The sequence below is a fragment of the Haliotis rufescens genome, unplaced genomic scaffold (genome assembly GCF_023055435.1).
Source record: "Haliotis rufescens isolate VD_foot unplaced genomic scaffold, xgHalRufe1.0.p SCAF_11, whole genome shotgun sequence".
Lineage (NCBI taxonomy): Eukaryota > Metazoa > Mollusca > Gastropoda > Lepetellida > Haliotidae > Haliotis > Haliotis rufescens.
In genome coordinates this window covers 39930782-39956883 of record NW_025963791.1, presented here as the reverse complement: position 1 = coordinate 39956883, position 26102 = coordinate 39930782, and the positions used below count along the sequence as shown (strand labels likewise).

At 40.5% G+C, this 26102-nt stretch overlaps 1 protein-coding gene across 1 annotated transcript in view; it reads right to left on the bottom strand.

Moving 5' to 3' along the window:
* Nucleotides 1-2014: 2014 nt before the first annotated feature.
* LOC125378033 (L-xylulose reductase-like) overlaps nucleotides 2015-26102 on the bottom strand; it is a 94021-nt gene continuing 69933 nt past the window's right edge. Inside the window, exons 6-7 of the mRNA XM_048392724.1 lie at nucleotides 16654-16771; nucleotides 2015-2756 (exon numbers count right to left, since the gene is read on the bottom strand). Coding sequence (XP_048248681.1) covers nucleotides 2653-2756; nucleotides 16654-16771 — 222 coding nt within the window. The 3' untranslated portion in view covers nucleotides 2015-2652. The remainder of the gene's footprint in view (nucleotides 2757-16653; nucleotides 16772-26102) is intronic.

The following is a 26102-nucleotide window of genomic DNA, read 5'->3' as shown; positions in this document are numbered from 1 at the left end:
TGAGTGAGTGAGTGAGTTTGGTTTTATGCCGCTTTTAGCAATATTCCAGCAATATCACGGCGGGGGACACCAGAAATGGGCTTCACACATTGTACCCATGTCGGGAATCGAACCCGGGTCTTCGGCGTGACGAGCGAACGCTTTAACCACTAGGCTAGGCCCTATGGTAAAGTGAGCTAATGTTGTTTTCTGACACAGGTGTCAATATTACTGTGTCATCATATCATACTGTGGCCCCTGTTAGAATAGGTCTTCAGCAACCCATGCCTGCCGTAAGAGGCGACTAATGGGATCAGGTTGTCAGACTCGCCGAGTTGGTTGATGCATGTCATCATATCCCAATTGCGTGGATTGATGCTCATGATGTCAATCACAGGGTGGTTTGGTCCAGACTTGATTTTTTAAAGACCGCCATCATAAAGCTGAAATCATGCGGCGTTCAAACAACAAACAAACAAACAAACAAACAAACAAACACATGCTCACAGGTTTCTGCTCCGGCCCAACTTAGCAGCTGTGATGTTGCAAAGATATTGCCAACTACAACATTGTTACACACAGTACTCTTGACAATCACAGAGTGACCTGTGTGCTCCCTGTTTAAGAACACAATCAACATGTGTTGCCCATGTCAATAAATTGTCCCTTCAGACATGAATAAAATATGATAAACAGAATCTAAAAATGATCACAGTTTAATTATCTTTTGGTAAACATGGTAAAAGGCAGTCCATAAATACATGAAAAGAATGTACTCTCACTTGGGGCAATCTCATTAAAATCAGAGACGCCTGGGGCGACCATTATCATGTACAACGAAACCTTGTCCCCCAAACCTTGTAAGTCCAGAAACCTTGCCTTCATGGTTACTGTCCAAACATCTGTTCAATATCAAAAGGATAAAACTGTATTCAGGATTTGTCAATATGGAAATTTGGGAATTTCTCAAAAAGGGAATTCCATTGTAACTTATGATGTCATATGTTACTTGATGGCTTCCAGTCTTTAGGAATCCATTGATGGCTTCCTTTAATCCAGGCAATTCGAAAAGGAACAGGACCTTGAGGATTAACAGGGTTTTGCTGCATACAATACTGATAGAAGGGACTGTAAAATCTCAATAAATGACTCAACAAATCACGGAGGTATAGGCAATGTCTTGTGTATGGATAGATATTAAATATCATTTTGATGATAAAACATTAGAAAGAGGAAACAGACTTTGACTGGAATGCCATATATGTTTAGCTTACTTTGTAATTTTGCTTTGTTTTACCACTAATCAATTGTCAGTGAGAACTCTAAACTGAGGTGGGGATACATGGCTACACGACTATTGACATACCGTATAGGTGGCAGCACCTCTAACAAACATGCAAGCAGTCAGAAATATTTGGTAACAGACAAGGAAATTCATCCACCATGGCAGCCATATTGGAAATGTTTTTTCTGCCACTACTCAACCATTTCTGAAAATATGTATCATGACATAGACACACAGTGTGTGGTATGGATAACGACATATAATATGGTTCTTTCTTGCATATTTTGATTTTCTTTACCAAGCTATGACCCTTTACCAGCATTTGGCCACACGTTTATCAATTTTGTCTGCAGAAGACATAATCTAATTTTGTTTTATCCCACAAGTCAACCATTGCCATAGTCATCCCTGTGAAACTTGATGTGCAGGAAGTATTGGGTCTACTCAATAGCATTTCTGGTGAGGTATGAAACTTGACAAAACATTGGCCTTTTACCCTGTTGTATCACTGAGGCTGTTGGACCTGAGCCTCTTGTTCAGTTCTGTTATAATATATATATACTCAGCATCATTATTGAAGGGTATGTAGGCTGTCAAACATGAGTGAGTGTGAGTGAGTTTTGGTTTGACACAGCTTTTAACAGTATTCCAGTTATATCACGGCCTATTATGTGGAAGGATACGTTTTCCACTTTGGTGAAATTCACGAGCACGGATATGGTGCTGACAAACCTTGAAACATAATAGGGGCAAACCAGGATTTAAATACACAAATCATAGATTTCTGGCATGCCCAAGGGATACATCTCTGCACAGTGAATAGACTCTGCACAAATGGCCTTAGACGACTGGGCCAGTCAAACATGAACATATACCAACAAGCCTCAATACATCTGAGTATGTTGACAATGTGATTACCATGTTGTTCATGCATACGCCACACTGACTGGATGCTTTCATGAAACTGGAAAAATGGACAATGACCTTTAAAAACAATGAAAAGTACAAGATTGAAGGTGATGGAAAAAGCTACCCAAAACACAGGCCAGAACACAACCAGTGATTTAGCCCATGCAGTGCAATGCATGACAAGTAACAGTCAATGTGGGTATAAAATGGTTCATTCCAGAACTGAACTGCTCTCTTGGAAGTTGAAAATGTAATATATTTTTTTAAACATTTATCGCTCATTATTTATGTGCCCCATCAATAATGAGCCTGAGTATACAATGTATTAATGCTGCCACCTCAGAACCTAGTTTTGTTCTGAAACCCAAACCATTATTCATTAAATTCTGGATAACATATTCTTGGTTGTCCTTCACCGCCCGATTCTTCAACCAATGACTGTACATCTCACAGTCATTGGTTTGTCTCACTGGTCACTGTCAGTTGGCCAGGATGCCGCCATCGATAGGAAGCAGACTCCCGTTTATCATGGCAGCCTTGTCACTGAGCAGGAACAGCACGGCATTGACGACATCCTCAATTTCTGCAACAACAAGACCGAGGAACATTGTGACCATTGCTGGGAGAAGGGAAACAACTGATCGTATAACTATTGTTGAGGCGAAACAAACTTAAGAAATTGTGTGAATATCATGTATTGGGAAAGTCGGCATTTTGCATACAATTCAAAAATCCATTTCCACTGATGCAGAACAAACTGGCGGAGAGCCAGAGGAGCGGAGTGCGGATCTCATGAAGTAGATCTCGCGCAGTAGATTTCCCTGTGGATTTATTTGTCACACTAAACTGCAATTGTTTAAATGAGGGTCTGAAGAGTTTAGTCAGGGCCTGCAGATTCTAAACTCTGATGGCACTTTGGTGATAGATTTCATTTCAAACACGGTGTGGTGGTGGAGCAGGGGTGCACACACCTCTAATGGACACCTTACATGTTAATTGCGCATTTGGCCAAGTCACTTTGTGACTTCGGTATAATGCGGACATACACTTTGTCAAATTCGTACAGGTATAAAACCCTCCTTCCTGCTTTTGTTGTGGAGTCCACGAGTTCATTTGTCAGGTCGTGACTTTTCTTAACTCTCTTTAGACCCGTGAGGATCCGGGGTAGAACAGATCTTCAGCAACCCATGCTTGCCGTAAAAGGCGACTATGCTTGTCGTAAAAGGCGACTAACGGGATCGGGTGGTCAGGCTCATTTACTTGGTTGATGCATGTCATCGTATCCCAATTGCGTGGATCGATGCTCATGATGTCAATCACTGGATTGTCTGGTCCAGACTCGATTATTTACAGACCGCCGTCATATAGCTGGAATATTGCTGAGTGTGGCGTTAAACAACAAACAAACAAACAAACAAACAAACAAACAAACAAACAAACAAACAAACAAACAAATTAACTCTTTAGCTGAGGAAACACTAACAGTTCAGGGCCCAGCCATGTGTCATGGAGTAAGTCTAGGAGAATCAGGGAACAGAACCAAAATACAGACTGAGGGTGAAGGTCGTGTGAAAAGAGCTCACTCAAATCTAGAAGTTCCTGGTTAATGTTTGTGTTTCTCTAATGATAACATGAGTTGCATGTTTCTGTAGCACGGGGTAAAGGAATTAATGGGCTGAATGGGTGAGTACACCACACGAACCAAGGTGGAAGGTGTACAAGAAAACTAGTCACATACGGAACACATTAAATAAGGAGTTCACAAGCTGCACATTCATTATTTCAGAGAAACTTTTGTGCGTGTGACAATTAGATCTTGTAATTACCATAGTATGGTAACTCCTTCTAAGTGTGATTAGGTGAGGTGAAAAGTTGTGTAATGTTGTACGTGTTCACGATCATTGCACTTCTATATATATAGTGTGTGCGCATGTGCATGTGGGTGTGCATGTGGGTGTGAGTGTGGGTGTGAATGTGGGTGTGAGTGTGGGTGTGGCTGCTTGTACTAGTCCGGACTAAAGCTGGTTTTATAGTGGAAGCCCATAGAGATACCATGTCACAGTTTAACATTGATACCGTATACACGTATACGGATTCCGAGCCGACCAGTTCTTTCATCCCTTTAATACCCAACGACAGGGCAACAAGTAATGTAACGTCTTTTGGCATGATGTGGCTGGGGATTGAACCACCAGCCTTCTGCTCTCAGGGCAGCAACCCTATCCACTCAACCACAGAGGCAGTCCAAAGTATGACCAGGGTCAAATGTCATAAGTAAGTCATGTAACATTAAGCACGATGATGTCATGAATTCACTCCGTGTCTGGGAACTGATTTGATAATACAAGATTGCAACTAGTCAATCACATGAATATCTCAAATATGATGACTCAGGTAAATTCTGCATGAGAAAGAATCAAAATACCTTAAAATAGATCCATTACATGTAAAGAATAAAAAGCCATCCCCATTTTCAATCACATCAGTCCATGAAAAAGACACATGAAGACACACATCAATTTGATTTTTGTTTGTTTATTTGTTTGTGTGTTGTTTAACGCCACACTCAGCAATATTTCAGAGCTATATGACAGCAGTCTGTAAATAATTGAGTCTGGACCAGACAATCCAGTGATTGACATAATGAGCATCGATCCATGCAATTGGGATACGATGATATGCATAAACCAAGTCAGCGAGCCTGACCACCCAATCCTGTTAGTCGCCTCTTACGGCAAGCATTCAGGTAGTCATCTTTTACAGCAAGCATGGGTTGCTGAAGACCTATTCTAACCCGGATCTTCACAGGTCCACATCACTTTGATCTTAACAATCTCAGGTTTAATCCCCAAGATCAAATAGCTGATGTCATCAAGATATTTCACTCACCAGGTTCATAGGATGACATTTCTAGATGGCTTTTCGGTAAAAGAGTAAAATCTGTACCCTTAAAAATCTATACTTCCAAATACTAGGGTTTAAGCTTGGCAATGTCATTTGGTTCGTACTGACAGCATTACAACCATTGATGACCTAAACAAGGCTTCTACAAACTACAGCACTAAAGTGAATAATTCTCCATGGTATAGAGGAGATACTAGTAAACTATACATCAGATCATTATATTGTCCCGTGATCTTTGGATCTCTCCTGTGCTGCCTGACTAAAGTTGGGAATCCATTTATCTTCTTTTGGACGCACTTTTTTTTACCTTCTTTTCAGAATTTTTCCAGTAAAATAACTTTTGGTAGGTGAAAAAAAAGAACGCCTCATGTGTCTACCTATCACCTGTGTTTGTTCACTTTGTGACTTGGATGTGAACACCCACCTTTCCTCAGACACCTCTACCCATCACCTGTATTTTCTTCAGCCTCTGTGCGTGCGTGGGTGCGTGCATGTTATCCCTGTTCACCCCCATTATGTTTCTAGGTCTGTCAGCACCATACCCATACTCATGGGTTGCACCAAAGTGAAACGTCTCAGACCTGCATCTCTTCGGGCTTTCCTCCCACATAAAGTTGACACACTGGTATAACATGAGGACTGTTTGTTGTTAAACCCACCTCACTCACTCTACCTATCCCATGTTAGTGTTCTCGTTGTTACATGTATATAGTGTGTCTCCTGGCTCCGCCTTCACTCGTTCACCATCACAACCATAAGTCCGTGTCAAGCAGCCACTCAAGGAGAAAATGCCATGTTCCTCACAACCACTGACAGTGAATCTTATGACACTGAAGATTAGCCTGAGGCGTTCTGTCAGATTACAAAACAGGGACAAGTTTTGCCATGTTGTGGAAGCAAGAGAGGATTACAGCTTGTGGAGGCTAGAAGCTGGGAATCAATAGGGAACAACGATGTCACAACACTGATGTCACAAAACCGATGTTCAACACCGATATTAACCCCAAATAAGGAAATGAGGGGCACGCAGATGATCCTGTCTAACAGTGATTGCATGCAAATTGCTGTCACTACTTTCTATTGATGTTTGTAATTCTTCATGCTCTGCTGCTCTGCGCAATCAGGTCCCCGCGAAACATGCTTATTACAGACAGACTGACTGCTGGACAAGGTGATCACATTACCAGGCTTTAGAGAAGCACTTAGTTTCTACTGACTGACGATTTTCATACATTCAGGTCTTCATATTTCTGTTTTGTGAAAACATAGATCATTTATTAGAAAATCGGATGGAATACATGTAGAGGAAAACCCCTGAGGACGAAATAAAATGTATGAAGTAGTTTTGTTTGAATTATGAAACTTGGCAATTTACTCAAACAATTTTATTTGTTAATACCAGTTATGAAATACGATGAAATAGTGTATAACCTAGGAAGGAAATATGACAAGGGCAGAACCCATTGTTTTCCTGTTTAGTCAAGCCACCCAAAATAAACCAAAACAGAAATCCTTTTTTGTTTCGATAAAGCAATTACATCAATACTTCAAGAGTTTTTTTGCTCTATATTTCTTATTTTACATGATACCACTTGACATTTTGACCAAGAAAACCCACTAAACAAGAAATTAATTTGACCTAATTCGTAAAAAAATACCTGTAAAAAAAATATAAAAAATATATAAACCTGCTACAGCAACCAACAGTTGAATCAGTACTACATGTACATAGTGGGTACAATGTGTGAAGCCCATTTCTGGTGTTCCCTGCGTTAATATTGCAGGAATATTGCTAAAAACAGTGTTAAAAACATACTCACTCACTCTCTAAAATATGCATTGTACATGCATAACTTCATAAACATATTATGTTGTATGTTCAGAGCAACAGTAAATAACAACAGCATGTTCAAAATGTAATTGACAGATATAGAACATAAACATTACACAAAATACACTCTCCCTTTGTTGGAAACAGATTAACAGTACACATTGTAGCCAGTGTTGTTTGTTAAGATTCAGTTTGCAAAAAAATCCCGGAATGCAGATAACAAGCATCCGCAGTCATGAGTCACAAGACCAGACTGTTGTGACGCTGTCAGTGTGGCGCCATCGACTACAGAATACCTATCTGCCATGTTTGTTTGATGCTGTGAACACAGCCGCATACGACAGTGTGACTATTTTTACCATAAGGCGATGAAGCTCAAAATAAGCAGAACAAATGACTCCGCTTCAATTTGTACGATGTAATATTATTAAACCTCAAAATTATATATCAAAGCAATTCATAAACATGAAAAACTGGACATCAACATGGAACTATTCCTCGAAAATAGAAGTTCCATAACTGCGTGCGGCAACCTCATCAGTGACATCCTTCAGAGCCACATGTTGTATTTTGTATTAAATTTGGAGACTACTAGAACTACTTATGATAGCATCTGTTTCATGTTGTTGTGTGTGGGGAAAGCCCCTAGACCCCTTTTTCTTTTACAAGGCACTAAAAATGGCAGCAAAAAAAACTTAGAAACCGTTACCAAGGAACTCATAGCTAGATAATAAATATATTATACTACTTTATCATACAAATATGATGGAAAATATCCAGTATTGCTGTATTCTAGTTGAAACATATATGGTTCAAACTAGCTATTCTTTTTCATTTTAAAAATGGAAAACCCATCTTTGTTGAAAAACTGAAACCCCATAACGCTCGAAGACACGGAGATCATGGACAACATTGGGTGTACATTGTTTGAGACAGCATACCGTTGGAGTCAATGGTGGCGATGAGGATGCTTCTGGTACAATCAGCTAATATGGTTACTAGTTAGACAGTACAGTCTGACCTTGCTACACATGATGGATCACATTCCCTAAATAGTTAGATGAATTTATTTCTGACTTAAAAATCACCAAGTAACATAGTGCGAAGTTAAGTGTCTGTAAACAGCTTTCCAGGGCATGGAGCTCTGGACTGAAAGGGCTCCGCAATATTTACAACAAGATCAAACTACTTTATCTGTGAGTGGGTGGATGTACTGTCAACACATGAAAACAGTTTTGTACCATGATTTGCATGAAACTCCACACAGACCAACTGGGACTAATGACTTGGGGGATCACTGGCTTAATGTGATAAGGAAATGGTGCTGAATTACTCCCAAGTTAGCTATAGACAAGCACAAATATTTCCAAAAGTGTTCATCAGTCGTTTACACCAGTAAAGACTTTAGAACCATTCCAATACAGGACAGACATGTGAAAGACGACGTGTTTGTTACGATGGTAAATGTTCTCTAGGCAGGAAGGTGACCCAGTGAAATTACTGGCGTGCTGTGATTCCTAGGAGGGAGAGGGATGCAGTGTTAGGTATACAGTAACAATCAAGTGGCCCCTATTGGCAGACGACTAGAGCCGATGTGGAATCTGGGTACAGTGACACCAGTAGATGGCAAGAGCCGATGTGGAATCTGGGTACAGTGACACCAGTAGATGGCAAGAGCCGATGTGGAATCTGGGTACAGTGACACCAGTAGATGGCAAGAGCCGATGTGGAATCTGGGTACAGTGACACCAGTAGATGGCAAGAGCCGATGTGGAATCTGGGTACAGTGACACCAGTAGATGGCAAGAGCCGATGTGGAATCTGGGTACAGTGACACCAGTAGATGGCAAGAGCCGATGTGGAATCTGGGTACAGTGACACCAGTAGATGGCAAGAGCCGATGTGGAATCTGGGTACAGTGACACCAGTAGATGGCAAGAACAGATGTGTATCATGGTAGACACATCAGTAGACAGAAAGGGGAATCTTGGAACAAAGACACCATCAAACAGAAAAAACAGACATGAAAGCTGGGTACAGAGACACCATCAAACAGAAAAAACAGACATGAAAGCTGGGTACAGAGACACCAGCAGATGAAAAGAGCATATGTAGACACCAGCAGATGGAAAGAACAGATGTAGACACCAGCAGATGGAAAGAGCAGACATAGACACCAGCAGATGGTATACAGACACCAGCAGATGGAACAGAGACACCAGCAGATGGAAAGAGCAGATGTAGACACCAGAAGATGGTACAGAGATGCCAGCAGACGGAAAGAGCAGACATAGACACCAGCAGATGGTCTACAGACACCAGCAGATGGAACAGAGACACCAGTAGATGGAAAGAGCAGATGTAGACACCAGCAGATGGTACAGAGACACCAGCAGATGGAAAGAGCAGACATAGACACCAGCAGATGGTATACAGACACCAGCAGATGGAAAGTGCAGATGTAGACACCAGCAGATGATACAGAGACACCAGCAGATGGAAAGAGCAGATGGTATACAGACACCAGCAGATGGAACAGAGACACCAGCAGATGGAAAGAGCAGACATAGACACCGACAGACACAAGCGGACACCAGATAGGCAGAATATTTACAGCAGTATCCCACTTGCCTTTAATTGGCAGTGTATTGTAAAATGTAATGATACAAGTCACCACGCCTGACTAAATGATCTGATTCAGTTGCATCTTTGCATGAGTAATACAGTGCCGGGGACCTGTTCTAACACTAGTCCTCAACAGGTTTGACCTAGTCAGCATGGTCCTAATCTTACAATACATAACTTTGTTGAAGTTTGTTGTAGAGGTATTTTGTTAACTTACTCTTTTACTTTTCTTTACAGAACAGCCCTCGATGTAAGTTCTGATTATCCGTACTGACAGAACATTATGTAATCCATAACAAGGATACATCTCTTCCTTCAGAGAATTTTTCTCGTTATCTTAGGTTTGACCTAATCTACTGTGAAAGGCTGTTTTTTCTCTATAGTGTTGCAGCTAAATCCAGCAATATTGCATGTATGGCACATCTGCAAAGTGCCATGCCCCAGGGGCCTGTTCCACAAAATGCTTTCAGCCCTGTCATAACATCCATAAGAAAACGTACAACTTTGTGGATAAGTTCTGCTTTATTGCATATAGCGATGTTTTGATGTAGATTCTTCCACCTTTATCAAGCTGGAGTGACAACAACCAAGTGAAGTCCTTACTTCAACACAGACTTATGACACTTCTAGCACTTGTGAAACATGGCCCTGGTCTAACATGCACCACTGCAACAGTTGGACAAAAATAGATTTGCCCTAGTCATATTTCCACATTAAACTGACGGAATGTGACGGAAAGCCACCAGAGCCTGACTCTTCCAATCATTTGTTCTTCATTGTTTTATGGATAATAACTTCTTTATTGTTTGGAACAACCCTTCAGGGCCCACTTGCACAAAGCGATCTTAGCGCTAAGACTATTGTAAGCCTATGTTAAAGTATGGGAGTTACGATCATCTTAGCACTAAGATCGCTTTGTGCAAGTGGGCCCAGGGCTATTTCTTGTGCCTTCATCACAAACAAAAAAGAAGTTGTTGTCCATAAAATTGTCTTGTCTTAATGTTCTTCCAACTTCTAATTGCCTATAAAAGATATCAATGCGATAAATCGCAAAGAGCGTATATTGTACAACATTATTTTTGTGAGGGAAGTGTCTAGTGAGTTGCTCCCCATGGATGCAGCTGGACAGCACAGATGAACACAACAATCACATCCAAAAGTGGGAAAGATATGACAATTGGGAGAAAAGGTACAGATAATCAACGTGAGGATTGTGAGAATATGTGGGAAATACCAAGCTTAACCCACCTTTCGAAAAATGGACTTGTCCGACATTGCTGAGATAGAATTCTATTCAGGGAGTCATCATTATTTAGATTAAGGTAACTATTTTTAAATCTTGCACATTTTACTAACAACCTTAAAGAGGCTTATCATAATGTTGATCTCTCATATAAGAAATAAACAACTCATGGTCATTGTTTATCTCACATTAAGACACTGCAGGGAGAATAAACCACAAGGGGCAGTTTATTCTCCCTGCAGCGTTTTATTGTACGATAAACAACATCCACAAGTCGTTTATTCCTTAAATCAAAGACTATTCATTGTTATTGTCTCTGTGTTCAGCCATAGCTAATAATTACTGAATATGTAAACAATGATCGATCATTATTTGCCATTTGAAGTCATTATCATTTCAGCACTATGGTTTTTACTGTTACATACACATGTTCGAAAAATCTTCTAATCCTGATAAACAAACTGCATCCAAGCTACATCACACTTGTTTGCTCCTTCACACCAAATCATAACTTTGCATCAGTCTCACATAAATCTAATCAATGTAGATTTCTTAATAGTAAAAAAATACTTGTATTTTATTCTCAAAGTGTTAAATCTACTTTCAGGGCATCTACAACCCCAGTTTTACCAGATGTCATAAGATGTTTTTTTTTTTTTTTTTGTTGTTTAATGCCAAACTCAGCAATATTCCAGCTATATGAAAGCAGTCTGTAAATAATCAAGTCTGGACCAGACAATCCAGTGATTGACATCATAAGCATCAATCTACAGGTTTCGGATACAATGACATGCATCAACCAAGTCAGCGAGCCTGACCACCCGATCCCATTAGTCACCTCTTACGAGCATAGTCGCCTGTTATAACAAAGCTGAAGACCTATTCTATCCCGGATCTTCACGGGTGTCACATAATGCATCCTTTAGGCACACAAATCGTGATAGGACACAAATAATTTAAACTGTGAGACACAAGAAAGTATGACTATTTGAATCATTAAACTTATCAAAGTTGTATGTCACATATAACTGACATGTGTTTTTTCTGGTAAAAAATATATTCTGACTTACTTCAAGTTAATATTAGAATCCCCATCTATAACAGGCTTAAGGTTCCTGAGCATGAGCAATGACACCACACAAACAGAACCTTGGAAATTAAGGGAAGAACTATCAGTGCCGCACATCGCAGCCTTGGACCCTCATATTTAGGCCTGGCACCCCCAAATTTATTTTTGAATGTCCTTTACACTTGAAATGGACAGACCCAGGTTAACCCCTGGGGGTCATTATATCTGGTTTAGTACACAGTTACACAGACAAGGGCAGGTAACTCTGAAATGCACAGAATTACGTCATTAAAGATAATCTAAATGACTGCTGGTATAAAGCAGTAAAAGAAATGGGCTGAACACACACATATACAAGACACGTCAAGCTCATTAAAGACACTGACTTCAAGTTTCCTGTTACTGGGCTGTACTCCGTTTACCTTAATTAAACAAGGTGAGAGGTGTGCCGGCTCCACTCCTTCGTCTATCCAGTTACCAACCCAACTTGGCATGTTCTCTGTGTTATTTTGAGAGCTTTAATATCTGCTTCTAGCATCAATTCAACATGAAGCTTTGTTAAGCATTAGAAGAACAGGAATAATTTTCTCATTTGCTGATTAAATGTACGAACTTCATGGCAGTAGTGCCAAAGACAAAGCTAATCTTTAGATGTGGATAAAATGTTAATTGCATGTGTGTCAGCCATTGGAGATTGTGTTTTGGGTTGTATATGTTTGTGAAGGAAATGGGGTTAAGAGGGATGGGGTTTTAATGGAGTTGGGTGAGAGGGGTTGTAGAGGACATGGAATACAGGAGAATGTCAGAGCTATAGATAAGCTTTTGGTTATTTGGGTATTTTACCCTGGGGTTTAATTTTGATTGGGTATCCACAAGTTTTAGAGGGTATTCAGATTGTATTTACGCACATGTTACTTTAAACCTATCGGCATCTATCAGTATGTTTGTTGCAGAAGCTTTTCCGAATGTAACTGTCGGTAAGTGAATTTGGCGATCGTCTGAAACACCATCATTTTATCTAATAGTTTTAATATACTCATTAATTTTATTTCAATAATGTATTTATAGTTTTTTGTTGCGTGATTGATACACTAGGATTTGACGTCTGCACATTTCAGTTTATTTAATGCATATATTACGCAAATACGCAGCTTATCTCGAGCTCTGGAATGTTAAACAGTCCTGAAGGCATTTCCCCTCTCTTAAGGTTCGTCTTTGATTTAAAGCTGTCATTTTCACCAGGAAATAAAAGTATTACCTTCATTCCAGCTGAAATATAATTCCTATGATCCATTTAATAATAAGTTTGGGGATAGGGTGTTTTTTTTTAGAGACAGATGATTTGTTTAGTCAGGCCTTCAGGACATCATGTATATTTCTGAAAGGAAGAGGCAAATACCCTAAGTTTTTTTAACCAAAATACATTTTCTCAGGACATTTAGTGAACAAATTATTTGATTTCCTAAAAAATTGAGACCATTATTTTATGGAACAAATTTTTTTTGGAAACATTAAGGATGTAAAGGTTCACGACCAATAATAAAGTGTTGGTTGGCTTACATAAGACCTGAGGGTGGGAGGGGGGGGATACGTGAAAAAGTACGACGGAGGACTGACAGGCCTGACTCAGGTCCGCCTGAGGTGTTACTTTTCTGCCTATCCCCCAAGGATTTACTGCTTTCACAAGAACTCCTTCCAGGTTGTAAACCGACTAATAAACTGACATCTTCTTACACTGATGCTCACATTGAAGCACTTGTATTTGATACCTATACCCTTGTTGAAAATGGGATCATCGAACACTTATTAATACGCCAGCACTTGCAGCATCGGCACTGCACGTGCACCAAATGTTGGGCAGGACACGCTGTCAGGAACCATGTGCTCAGCAACTGCAAGCTCATCACCTGCCCCGTTGGCTCTGTTGGAAAACACTGGTTGCAGGTTTGATTTACGACATGGAATGTCTATGTGAAAAAATCGTGACCATTAACGAATCCAAAATTAATTCACAAGGCACTGGTCTTATTCATGATTCAAGGTATAACCATAGGTCCTCCTTGAAAGAAGTAAAACTGCAGGGGTAGTCACTGTAGCTATTTTGTAGCTATATCACTGCAGGGGTTGTCACTGTAGCTATTTTGTAGCTATATCACTGCAGGGGTAGTCACTGTAGCTATTTTGTAGCTATATCACTGCAGGGGTAGTCACTGTAGCTATTTTGTAGCTATATCACTGCAGGGGTAGTCACTGTAGCTATTTTGTAGCTATATCACTGCAGGGGTAGTCACTGTAGCTATTTTGTAGCTATATCACTGCAGGGGTTGTCACTGTAGCTACATTGTAGCTATATCACTGCAGGGGTTTTCACTGTAGCTACATTGTAGCTATAGCATTGCAGGGGTTGTCACTGTAGCTACATTGTAGCTATAGCACTGCAGGGCTTGTCACTGTAGCTACATTGTAGCTATAGCACTGCAGGGATTGTCACTGTAGCTATAGCACTGCAGGGGTTGTCAATGTAGGTATTTTGTAGCTATATCACTGCAGGGGTTGTCACTGTAGCTACACTGTAGCTATAGCACTGCAGGGCTTGTCACTGTAGCTATATCACTGCAGGGGTTGTCAATGTAGCTATTTTGTAGCTATATCACTGCAGGGGTTGTCACTGTAGCTACATTGTAGCTATAGCATTGCAGGGCTTGTCACTGTAACTACATTGTAGATATAGCATTGCAGGGGTTGTCACTGTAGCTACATTGTAGCTATAGCATTGCAGGGCTTGTCACTGTAACTACATTGTAGATATAGCATTGCAGGGGTTGTCACTGTAGCTACATTGTGGCTATAGCACTGCAGGGGTTGTTACTGTAGCTACATTGTAGCTATATCACTGCAGGGATTGTCACTGTAACAACATTGTAGATATAGCATTGCAGGGGTTGTCACTGTAGCTATTTTGTAGCTATATCATTGCAAGGGTTGTCACTGTAGCTACATTGTAGCTATAGCATTGCAGGGCTTGTCACTGTAGCTACACTGTAGCCATATCCCTGCAGGGGTTGTCACTGTAGATACATTGTAGCTATATCACTGCAGGGATTGTCACTGTAGATACATTGTATCTATAGCATTGCAGGGGTTGTCACTGTAGCTAATTGTAGCTATAGCATTGCAGGGTTGTCACTGTAGCTACACTGTAGCTATATCACTGCAGGGATTGTAACTGTAACTACATTGTAGCTATAGCATTGCAGGGGTTGTCACTGTAGCTACATTGTAGATATAGCATTGCAGGGGTTGTTACTGTAGCTATTTTGTAGCTATATCATTGCAAGGGTTGTCACTGTAGCTACATTGTAGCTATAGCATTGCAGGGGTTGTCACTGTAGCTAATTGTAGCCATATCCCTGCAGGGGTTGTCACTGTAGCTACACTGTAGCTATATCACTGCAGGGGTTGTCACTGTAGCTACACTGTAGCTTTATCACTGCAGGGATTGTAAATATAGCATTGCAAGGGTTGTCACTGTAGCTATTTTGTAGCTATATCATTGCAAGGGTTGTCACTGTAGCTACATTGTAGCTATTGCATTGCAGGGGTTGTCACTGTAGCTATTTTGTAGCTATAGCATTGCAGGGATTGTCAATGTTGCGACATTGTAGATATATCACTGCAGGGGTTGTCACTGTAGCTACACTGTAGCTTTATCACTGCAGGGATTGTAAATATAGCATTGCAGGGGTTGTCACTGTAGTTATTCTTTAGCTATATCATTGCAAGGGTTGTCACTGTAGCTACATTGTAGCTATATCATTGCAGGGGTTGTCACTGTAGCTATTTTGTAGCTATAGTATTGCAGGGTTGTCACTGTAGCTACATTGCAGCTATATCACAGCAGGGGTTGTCAGTGTAGATACACTGTAGCTATATCACTGCAGGGATTGTAACTGTAACTACATTGTAGCTATAGCATTGCAGGGGTTGTCACTGTAGCTACATTGTAGCTATATCACTGTAGGGGTTGCCACAGTAGCTACATTGTAGCTATAGCATTGCAGGGGTTGTCACTGTAGCTAATTGTAGCTATAGCATTGCAGGGATTGTCACTGTAGCTATAGCATTGCAGGGGTTGTCACTGTAGCTACACTGTAGCTATAGCACTGCAGGGGTTTTCACTGTAGCTACATTGTAGCTATAGCATTGCAGGGGTTGTCACTGTAGCTAATTGTAGCTATAGCATTGCAGGGTTGTCACTGTAGCTACACTGTAGCTATATCACTGCATGGATTGTAACTGTAGCTACATTGTAGCTATATCACTGCAGGGATTGTAACTGTAACTACATTGTAGCTATAGCATTGCAGGGGTTGTCACTGTAGCTATTTTGTAGCTATAGCATTGCAAGGGTTGTCACTGTAGCTAATTGTAGCTATAGCATTGTAGGGTTGTCACTGTAGCTACACTGTAGCTATATCACTGCATGGATTGTAACTGTAGCTACATTGTAGCTATATCACTGCAGGGATTGTAACTGTAACTACATTGTAGCTATAGCATTGCAGGGGTTGTCACTGTAGCTACATTGTAGCTATAGCATTGCAGGGGTTGTCACTGTAGCTAATTGTAGCTATAGCATTGCAGGGTTGTCACTAGCTACACTGTAGCTATATCACTGCAGGGATTGTAACTGTTACTACCGCCTTGCTGGCATGACTGTTGTAAAATTGATTCACTGAACACTCGGGTACCGAACATGTGCTAGCATGGATAGTGTTGTTGAATTCTGAAACATTACCATTTCTTACCTACAAATTTGCCAAGTGGTATCCTTGCCAACATGGGCCCGGACTTTTGGGGGTCACTCCAGGCGTACTTGCCCATGTCTGTCATGACGACAGTTGGGTTCACTGCATTCACACGGACCTGAAATATCAGGAGAAGAAAAAATAATTTCATGAACAATTCAGCAATTATTTTCTTTCACTAATTCCAGATCAGACTTGTGCTGCTCAAAACTTTACAGCTGAAATTCATAATGCCTTAGCGAAGGATTAAGCTTCCATTCTATGGCAGTTCACAGACTAATACCTTCAGTGCAGCAGGTTTTTCACTTTCATATAATATGACAGAAACTCAATACGTTGATGCTCAAAACATGTGAAGGTGTAATTAAAAAACATGAGTATTTTCTTTCCCCAACCATGTAATTTGTGTCTTGGTGCTGTGACATCATGTTTCATGGTGTCTATCGGCTGAGAGGACAAAATCAATATAAAATTTCCCTGTAACCTCTGTCATCCCATTTTCCATAGAGATTGCGTTTAAAAAAGATAGCTGTGGTTTTAGCTTCATAAATATTCTTGCGTATTAAATTACTTCAACGCAGAATTTTGTGTGACTATTTCTTCACTACAAGATTAATATCACGTTGATTCAGTGCATGGATACACACAATGTTAAGGATAAAACACGACTCCAAGGTTTTGCTTAAACATGTAAAAACGCATTGAAGGGAAACCCCAATGGATGTCGGCCTGAGCACTTTTCCCAAGCTCAAGGTTTTACATTTTCAACCATAAGTCTGCAAGAGAAAGGACAATGTGCAGCACGCACACAACTGTAGTCATTACATGTAAGAGCGAACAACATGTTATCACCTGCTCCGGGGACTCGTCGGAAAAACAGTGGGTTACAAAACTTAACATGTGAGGTTGCAGGTACGATTCACGTCATCGAATTTCAATGTAAAAAAATAATTGTGACTTTTAACCAATCAAAATTCAACATTATATTCATATCAAAAGGCCAGTTTATTAAACTTCAATTGTAAAATCAAATCAAACATAAAATGTAAAACCTCTCACAAGGTTACAATGAGATAGGACGACACCTCCAATACAATAGGCAATAGTGGCAGTAGGCTTATAACAACACATCTCAGTGAGTGGCTACACCTGTATTGGTGGCTCATGGTTAAATACATACTTTTACACATAATGCCTGATCACTTTCAGTCATAATTAATGAAATTCCTAGGGCATCGGGCCCAGATTTATGGCCAATGTCAGTTACTAACCCCAAATTTCATAATTCATGGCCATGTTTTAGTTTTCTAAATGTGACATAATACATAGTGTTACACCTATTGCATTGAATGCAATGCTAAAATACCTATGAAATTTAGAACAAAGTTTGAAACAAATATTTTTTCCTCAATGTGCCTGCCATGGGAACTTAACTGAAAATACTAGACACATCGTCGCACTCTGTCTGGCCATATGCCACAATGCAAGAGGCCCGAATACAGTCATTAGAATTGTCTCCTGTGACAAGGCAAAGTAACCTACGATAACATGATTGTGACTTTTTTGTTAATTACATGGCTACTTGTTTCATCTTCCTAGAGCCATCTCCCGGACATGATGTTAAAACAAACGGCTAACGTTTCAGAATTTGAAATAAGCACACATTAAGTCAAACACAGTATTTATTCTTTCTGTTATGACATTAAGTGACCCCTAATATGTGCATCTCTCTGAAATAAATTTCATACAATTTCCGAATTATCAATCATCTCTGTGATGGACTCAACTGCTAATTCAAATCAATTTGGAAGACTTCTTGGACCAAACCATACCGAAACTCACATCTTCACGACCAAACAACAAAGATCACAGCAAACGTAAAAAATCCTTTATCAAATTTATCTAATTACTAATATTGTAACATTCCACTCAAAGTTTCTCTTATGTTGACCCTGTTCTCTGCTACCCATCAATACAGCCGCGATCTATGATTGAAAATATCTTCCAAACCTACTTCCATGTACTGCAGCCTAACAAAACATGGCTGCGACGCTCGCGATAGCACGCAACCACGAGCTTCCACTCTCAAAGATAATAGCCATAATCACAAGTTCTTACACACAGACTTTGTCTACATCACAGAGTTGCCTCCAACACATACCCATGCCTGTCTGTAGATGGGTTTCAAATATTACCAGGGTTTTTTAATATATCTTGCAATGTTATGTGGACTGTTCTTCATAAGTCTCATTTAGTGAGCTTGATCTTTTATGGTGAAATGTGATGAAATATTGACCACTGGCTTGTTCATAGACGATGACTAGGAAGAAGAAAAAATACACCCAATTAATCAACTCCAGAATTTGAATCAATATATGTTCCACTCAAACAATTCGCAGAGATAACATCAAAGTTTTCATTTGTTAGCGAATCACTTCGTTTGCTCTTGTCTAATGCAAGAAATTATTAAAAATGTTACATCTTAGCCTACTTTTTTGGTATGCTCTTCAACTTTCATTAACTATCTCTATAATTTCATAAATGCGTTGAAGCAAACAAATATATTTATTGAGTTGTAAATCCAACCGAAACAGTAACATTGACTGCCAAAATCATTTACAACACAGCAAGACTGACAGCCACAATCATTTCCAACACATCAAGATTAACAGCCACAATCAAGTCCAAAACAGCAAGATTGACAGCCACAATCATTTCCAACACATCAAGATTGACAGCCACAATCAAGTCCAAAACAGCAAGACTGACAGCCACAATCATTTCCAATACAGCAAGATTGACAGCCACAATCAGGCCCAAAACAGCAAGACTGACAGCCACAATCATTTCGAAAACAGCAAGATTGACAGCCAAAAGCATTTCGAAAACAGCAAGATTGACAGGCACAATCATTTCGAAAACAGCATGATTGACAGCCACAATCATTTTGAAAACAGCAAGATTGACAACCACAATCATTTCGAAAACAGCAAGATTGACGACCACAATCATTTCGAAAACAGCAAGATTGACAACAACAATCATTTCGAAAACAGCAAGATTGACAACAACAATCAAGTCCAGCACAGCAAGATTGACAGCCTCACAAAATTAAACACAATGATGAAGTCCAGTTAGCTTGCAATACGTCCAAACAGCAATGATCAAAATAAAAGTGAAGAATGAGTCAAAACAGCCAGATGGAGAACAGTAAATACATTTCTAGCAGCAACAGAAAACAGCAATACTCAAGTCATGTTGGCAGTAAGATCAAAGTTCCAGTTTGACAGCGACCAATCCGAATGAACAAAGAAGCTTTGAATGAGTGATACAAACAAAAAGATTGAGAGCATCATCCAGTCTAAACAATGAGTGAGTGGGTTCTGTTCATGTCGGTCACTTCATGCCATGTCAAATTACTGTGGGAGAAGGCTCATGAAGCATGACGTCAAGATGTCCATACCCACCAGTCACCATACTAGTGAGGGTTTTTAGTAACTTTTTACAAGACTGTAACTGGTCAGCAACAATGCTAGAACAACAACAACAACAACAATGGGTTTCACTTGGCAGTGCTTCCTGGGAGAAGTCCCATTCGCTGTCTGGGCTACGTGTAGAGGGGGCAAAAGGCCCTGAGGTGATGATGACTGTGACAGGATCACAATAAAACCTCTTCGCTGCATTTTTTATTTTAATCTAAATAATAATAATAATAATAATAATAATCCAGGTAAGCTACAGGTGAGGTCCAGGTAAGCTACAGGTATGGTCCAGGTAAGCTACAGGTGTGGTCTAGGTAAGCTGCTGGTGAGGTATAGGTAAGCTTCAGGTGTCGTCCCAGTAAGCTACAGGTGAGGTATGTGTAAGCTACATGTGTGGTCCAGGTAAGCTGCAGGTGTGGTACAGGTAAGCTAGAGGTGTCTTCCCAGTAAGCTACAGGTGAGGTATGTGTAAGCTACAGGTGTGGTCCAGGTAAGCTACAGGTGTGGTCCATGTAAGCTACAGTACTGGTACAGGTAAGCTACAGATGTGGTACAGGTAAGCTACAGGTGTGGTCCAGGTAAGCTACAGGTGTGGCCCAGGTAAGCTACAGGTGTGGTCCAGGTGTGGTACAGGTAAGCTACAGCTGTGGTACAGGTAAGCTACAGGTGTGGCCCTGCCAGGTAAGCTACAGGAACGGTAAGGTAAGCTACAGGTGTGGTACAGGTAAGCTACAGGTGTGGTCCTGCCAGGTAAGCTACAGGTGAGCTACAGGTGTGGTACAGGTAAGCTACAGGTGTGGTACAGGTAAGCTACATGTGTGGTCCAGCCAGGTAAGCTACAGGTAAGCTACAGGTGTGGTCCAGCCAGGTAAGCTACAGGTGAGCTACAGGTGTGGTCCAGGTAAGCTACAGGTGTGGTACAGGTAAGCTACATGTGTGGTCCAGCCAGGTAAGCTACAGGTAAGCTACAGGTGTGGTCCAGCCAGGTAAGCTACAGGTGAGCTACAGGTGTGGTCCAGGTAAGCTACAGGTGTGGTACAGGTAAGCTACAGGTGTGGTACAGGTAAGCTACAGATGAGCTACAGGTGTGTTCCAGCCAGGTAAGCTACAGGTGTGGTACAGGTAAGCTACAGGTGTGGTACAGGTAAGCTACAGGTGTGGTCCAGCCAGGTAAGCTACAGGTAAGCTACAGGTGTGGTCCAGGTAAGCTACAGGTGTGGTACAGGTAAGCTACAGTCATGGTCCCACTGAGATATGAATGGAATCCATCACAGCAGTATGTTCTAGCTGTACCAGCTTTCACCATAAGCTACTGGCAATCAGTGCAGATGAGGGAACTCTGTGGGTCTACTGACCCAACAACATTCCGACAGAGCTCCCTCTCCCCATCAATTAACATCTGAGCATTTCTAATCCAATAAATTCTTTTTCATTGATAAACCATGAACTGTATAGAAAGCGCTGAATGAGATGTAATCATGGCGAGGAGCTGTGATCGCAGCCACTCGGAGTCTGACAGAAGAGAGGTCACAATCACGGATCAAATCACAGCCCAGATTCAGATGAATTTGACAAGGGCCTGATTGAAGTCATTAATAAACCCTATCCCTAAATCAGCCCCCTATAGCAACTGCAGCTCAAATTTCGCAACATTGGCCAAAATTAGTTAAATAATTTGTGGCATTCAAATTGCACTTCGGTCCACAGGCAAATGTAGTTCCAATGAAAAATGATTTAACCATTTTGATGTTTTTGAAAGTGTAATCTAATTGCCCAGTTGATCTGGCCTTCTGTTGATCAATAGTTCAAATGGACGACACAGACATTCTTCAGACATGATGGTCATCTCAAGTAAGGGTCATCTTTGTAACTTCTGCCATGACAAACAGTCTAGGGTTGGGTTTATTTATAGAGAATTAAACCAAAACTACTTTTTAGGGTGGGCCAGTACAAGAAATACAAACCAAGTAAAAAGTAATTACCAAGATATTGTTAATCTGTTTGCACTAAAAACTTTCAATTTAAAAATACAAACATTTCACAAGTTCATCTTACAGCCTCTTTACATTGGTACAATGTTGAGAGCCTGACTGACAGAGTGTGATGGTTTTAATGCTGCTTTAAACAGAATTTCAGTTATATTCAGCGTGTCAGCTTAATGTGGAGGGAAGCACACAGTGATGCAGACCTCTGCCACCTTAAACAAACCCATGAGCACATGGTGTTTTGTTTGTTTGTGTGTTGCTTAACACAGCACTCAGCAATATTCCAGCATTATATGACCTCTGTAAATAATCGGGTCTAGGCCAGACAATCCAGTGACTGACATCATGAGCATTGATCTACAGAATTGGGATACAATGCCATGCATCAAGCAAGTCAGCGAGCCTGACCACCCGATCCCATTAGTCGCCTTTTATGGCAAGCATGGGTTGCCGAAGACCTATTTTACCCCGGATCTCACGGGTACGTAAGGTAATGCATGAGGTAATGTGTAAGGTAATGCATAAGGTAATGCGTAAGGTAATGTGTAAGGTAATGCGTAAGGTAATGTGTAAGGTAATGCGTAAGGTACGGTAATGTGTAAGGTAATGCGTAAGGTAAGGTAATGTGTAAGGTAATGCGTAAGGTAAGGTAATGTGTAAGGTAATGTGTAAGGTAATGCGTAAGGTACTGTAATGCGTAAGGTAATGTGTAAGGTAATGCGTAAGGTAATGCGTAAGGTAATGTGTTAGGTAATGCGTAAGGTAATGCGTAAGGTAATGTGTAAGGTAACGCGTAAGGTAATGTGTAAGGTAATGCGTAAGGTAATGCGTAAGGTAATATGTAAGGTAATGTGTAAGGTAATGTGTAAGGTAATAGATGATAGACCAAGGTTCATAATGGAGCCAAATCTGGGATTAAAACCTATGATATGCAGATCCTGACATTGCCAAGGGATGTAACTCTGCACAATAATGTTACCTTAACCGTCTGGGCCCCCTGAATAGATCCTCAACTATCTTGTATAATCATCTCACAGAGTGAGTGAGGGAGTTGGGTTTTACTCAGCTTGTAGCAATACTCCAGGAATGGCATGGTGGAGGACACCAGAAATGGGCTTGTATTCACTTGGGGAATCAAATTCGGGCCTTCAGTGCTATGAGCGAACACTTTAACCACTTGGCTATCCTCCCACATCACACAGACATCTCACAACTCGTGGCAAACTTTGCATGATCCCAGAAGTGAAGAGAAACTGTAAACAGCCTCCATTAAAATATTTTAAAAATACATCTCTCTTTACCTTCATGAATACCTTGCAAACTACAAAACAACACCCTGAATCTATCAAACCAATGTCTATTTGATCATTTGGAAAAATTCAAAACGGGCAAATGAGCCAAACGGACTGGGACATCCTCAAACACACAATTTAATTATGCTCATGTGGTATGGAAAGTTTATGTTTTGCACTGACATTTACACACAGTGTGACACATGACAGCTCATGACTGGCATCTATCAATGAATATTCCACTGAGATTTATGCAACGGCTGCCATGCTTATAGGCATGCTGCCAAGGGTTTACCTAATTAGATTAGGTACGCATCTCTCAAGGCAATGAAATGGACAGCCTACGACAAAAATATATATTTTTAACGTTACCCATAATTAAATATTTTGGTTGAGTGAGATTCCCCATTGGCAGACTGCACTTCATCTTGACGAGTGTGTGAGGCCAGTGACGCGTTGTACAGAAGACAGGACCTTTGAAACTCAAATACAAAAAACTTGAAGCTGTTCTGATACGATCTCAGACAAGAAGAACATGTGCCATTTCCCCCCTATTCGTGGCACTGCCTATATATATAATGTCTGCTGTACAAACAGGGATCATGGCCGGCACTAGCATAAGTGCTTACATCACACTATTTATCTCTGAGCCCTGTAACCGATCTGTTTTTTCTTGACGTACCTGTTATTTTGGTGAAGCAATAATAAATTGTCTACATGTATGATATATAAGATACATAAGGGATAAAGCATGTCAGCATCATATATGGAGATGATTGAGTTCTAAGTGTACACTAGTGAAATCTTATGTGGACATCACATGCATACGGGATTACTTTTGGTATCCGATGGTCATTCAGCTGGGGCGTCGGTAACACTCTGCATCTGTACTCTACTCCTGATAGACACTAGCAATGCATCTCAAAACTGTATTATCAACACGTTTTACTTGATTATGTGAAGGCAGTGTGTTTTTGCAGTTGCCTTTGATCTAGCACCTAACTGGTGAACAAATCCGTTTGATAAAGAGTGTGCAGGCTCTCACTGTTGTATTGTATCTGTGCCAGCATTGTGGCATTATAAAGGTTCAGAGCATCACTAAGAAACAAAGGATTTGGTCAAAATCATCATAGCATTCATCACTATGTCTACTTATGACCTTGTGAATAATTGAGACAGGACCAGACGATCCAGTGATTGATATTAAGATGCCATTGGGGTATGATGACGCACAATCATCCAAGTCACCCAATCACCAGACCACCCAATGTATTGAGTCGCCTCTTACGGCCGGCGCAGGTTACTGGGGAACTGTAACGAACATTGGGATGAATATTGAAGTGAAAGCACAACCAGATTACCCCAATCAACTTTAGAAAACAAAAATCATCATGTAGTATTCAGTGCTCTCTATCAACCCTTCTAGGTGTTCAGGCGGTGGGTTAGCCTAGTGGTAAAACTGGGGTGAAGACCAATCAACCAAATCACTGAGCCTTACCACCCACGGGTAGCTGGGGACCGATTCTAACCCGGAGTTTGCCTGTGTCGACATCAAGCTGGAACAATGAGTCACTTCACGAACTTAAATAACAGTTAATTACCGCCTTGCTAAAATCGGTCAAGAAAATATGTGGGATCTATGAAAACAGTAAAAGACAAAAAGTCAATTTTAAAAAACATTTTCATTAGACCGCAATCAGAATAGAAAGCAGGAACCTTTTGCCATCTGCTTTTCTTCATTGAGCAAAGCGGACGGGACTGAGATAAATCATATGAAATCTTTCATGTCATAATATGGATTTCTGAAGTCTTGAATGTTGAACAGATAAAAGCCATCGGATGCCACTATGAAAAAAGTCTGTGATCACATGACACAATCTCTTCCCATGATGCATGTGGCACTCATTCTGATTACATCGTAACATCCACATTGGAAATCAATAAGAGGGAAGCTACATCACCTAGCGTGTTCCCATGTCTAAATCACTGCTACCTTCACTCTTTATGGCTCAACTCTGCAATAACATGTCAATATACTCCTTTATCACACACTGGATTAAAATCTTTCTTCTTATTTACATTTTTCTTGAGTAATTACATATTAGCTGTAAAATGGAATAAATCTTCCATTTAAATTCCCCTGAATTCCACCTTTCATTTGACCACATCTCTTATATAACACTCTTTATTTGACCACATCTCTTATATTCCACCTTTCATTGGACCACATCGCCTATATAACACTCTTTATTTGACCACATCTCTTATATTCCACCTTTCATTGGACCGCATCGCCTATATAACACTCTTTATTTGACCACATTGCTTATATTCCACCTTTCACTGGACCACATCTCATATATAACACTCTTTATTTGACCACATTGCTTATATTCCACCTTTCACTAGACCACATCTCCTATATTTCACCTTTTATTGGACCTCATCTCCTATATTCCACCTTTCATTGGACCACATCTCCTATATTCCACCTTTCATTGGACCTCATCTCCTATATTCCACCTTTTATTGGACCTCATCTCCTATATTCCACCTTTCATTGGACCACATCTTCTATATTCCACCTTTTATTGGACCTCATCTCCTATATTCCACCTTTTATTGGACCTCATCTCCTATATTTCACCTTTCATTGGACCTCATCTCCTATACTCCTGCTTTCATTAGAC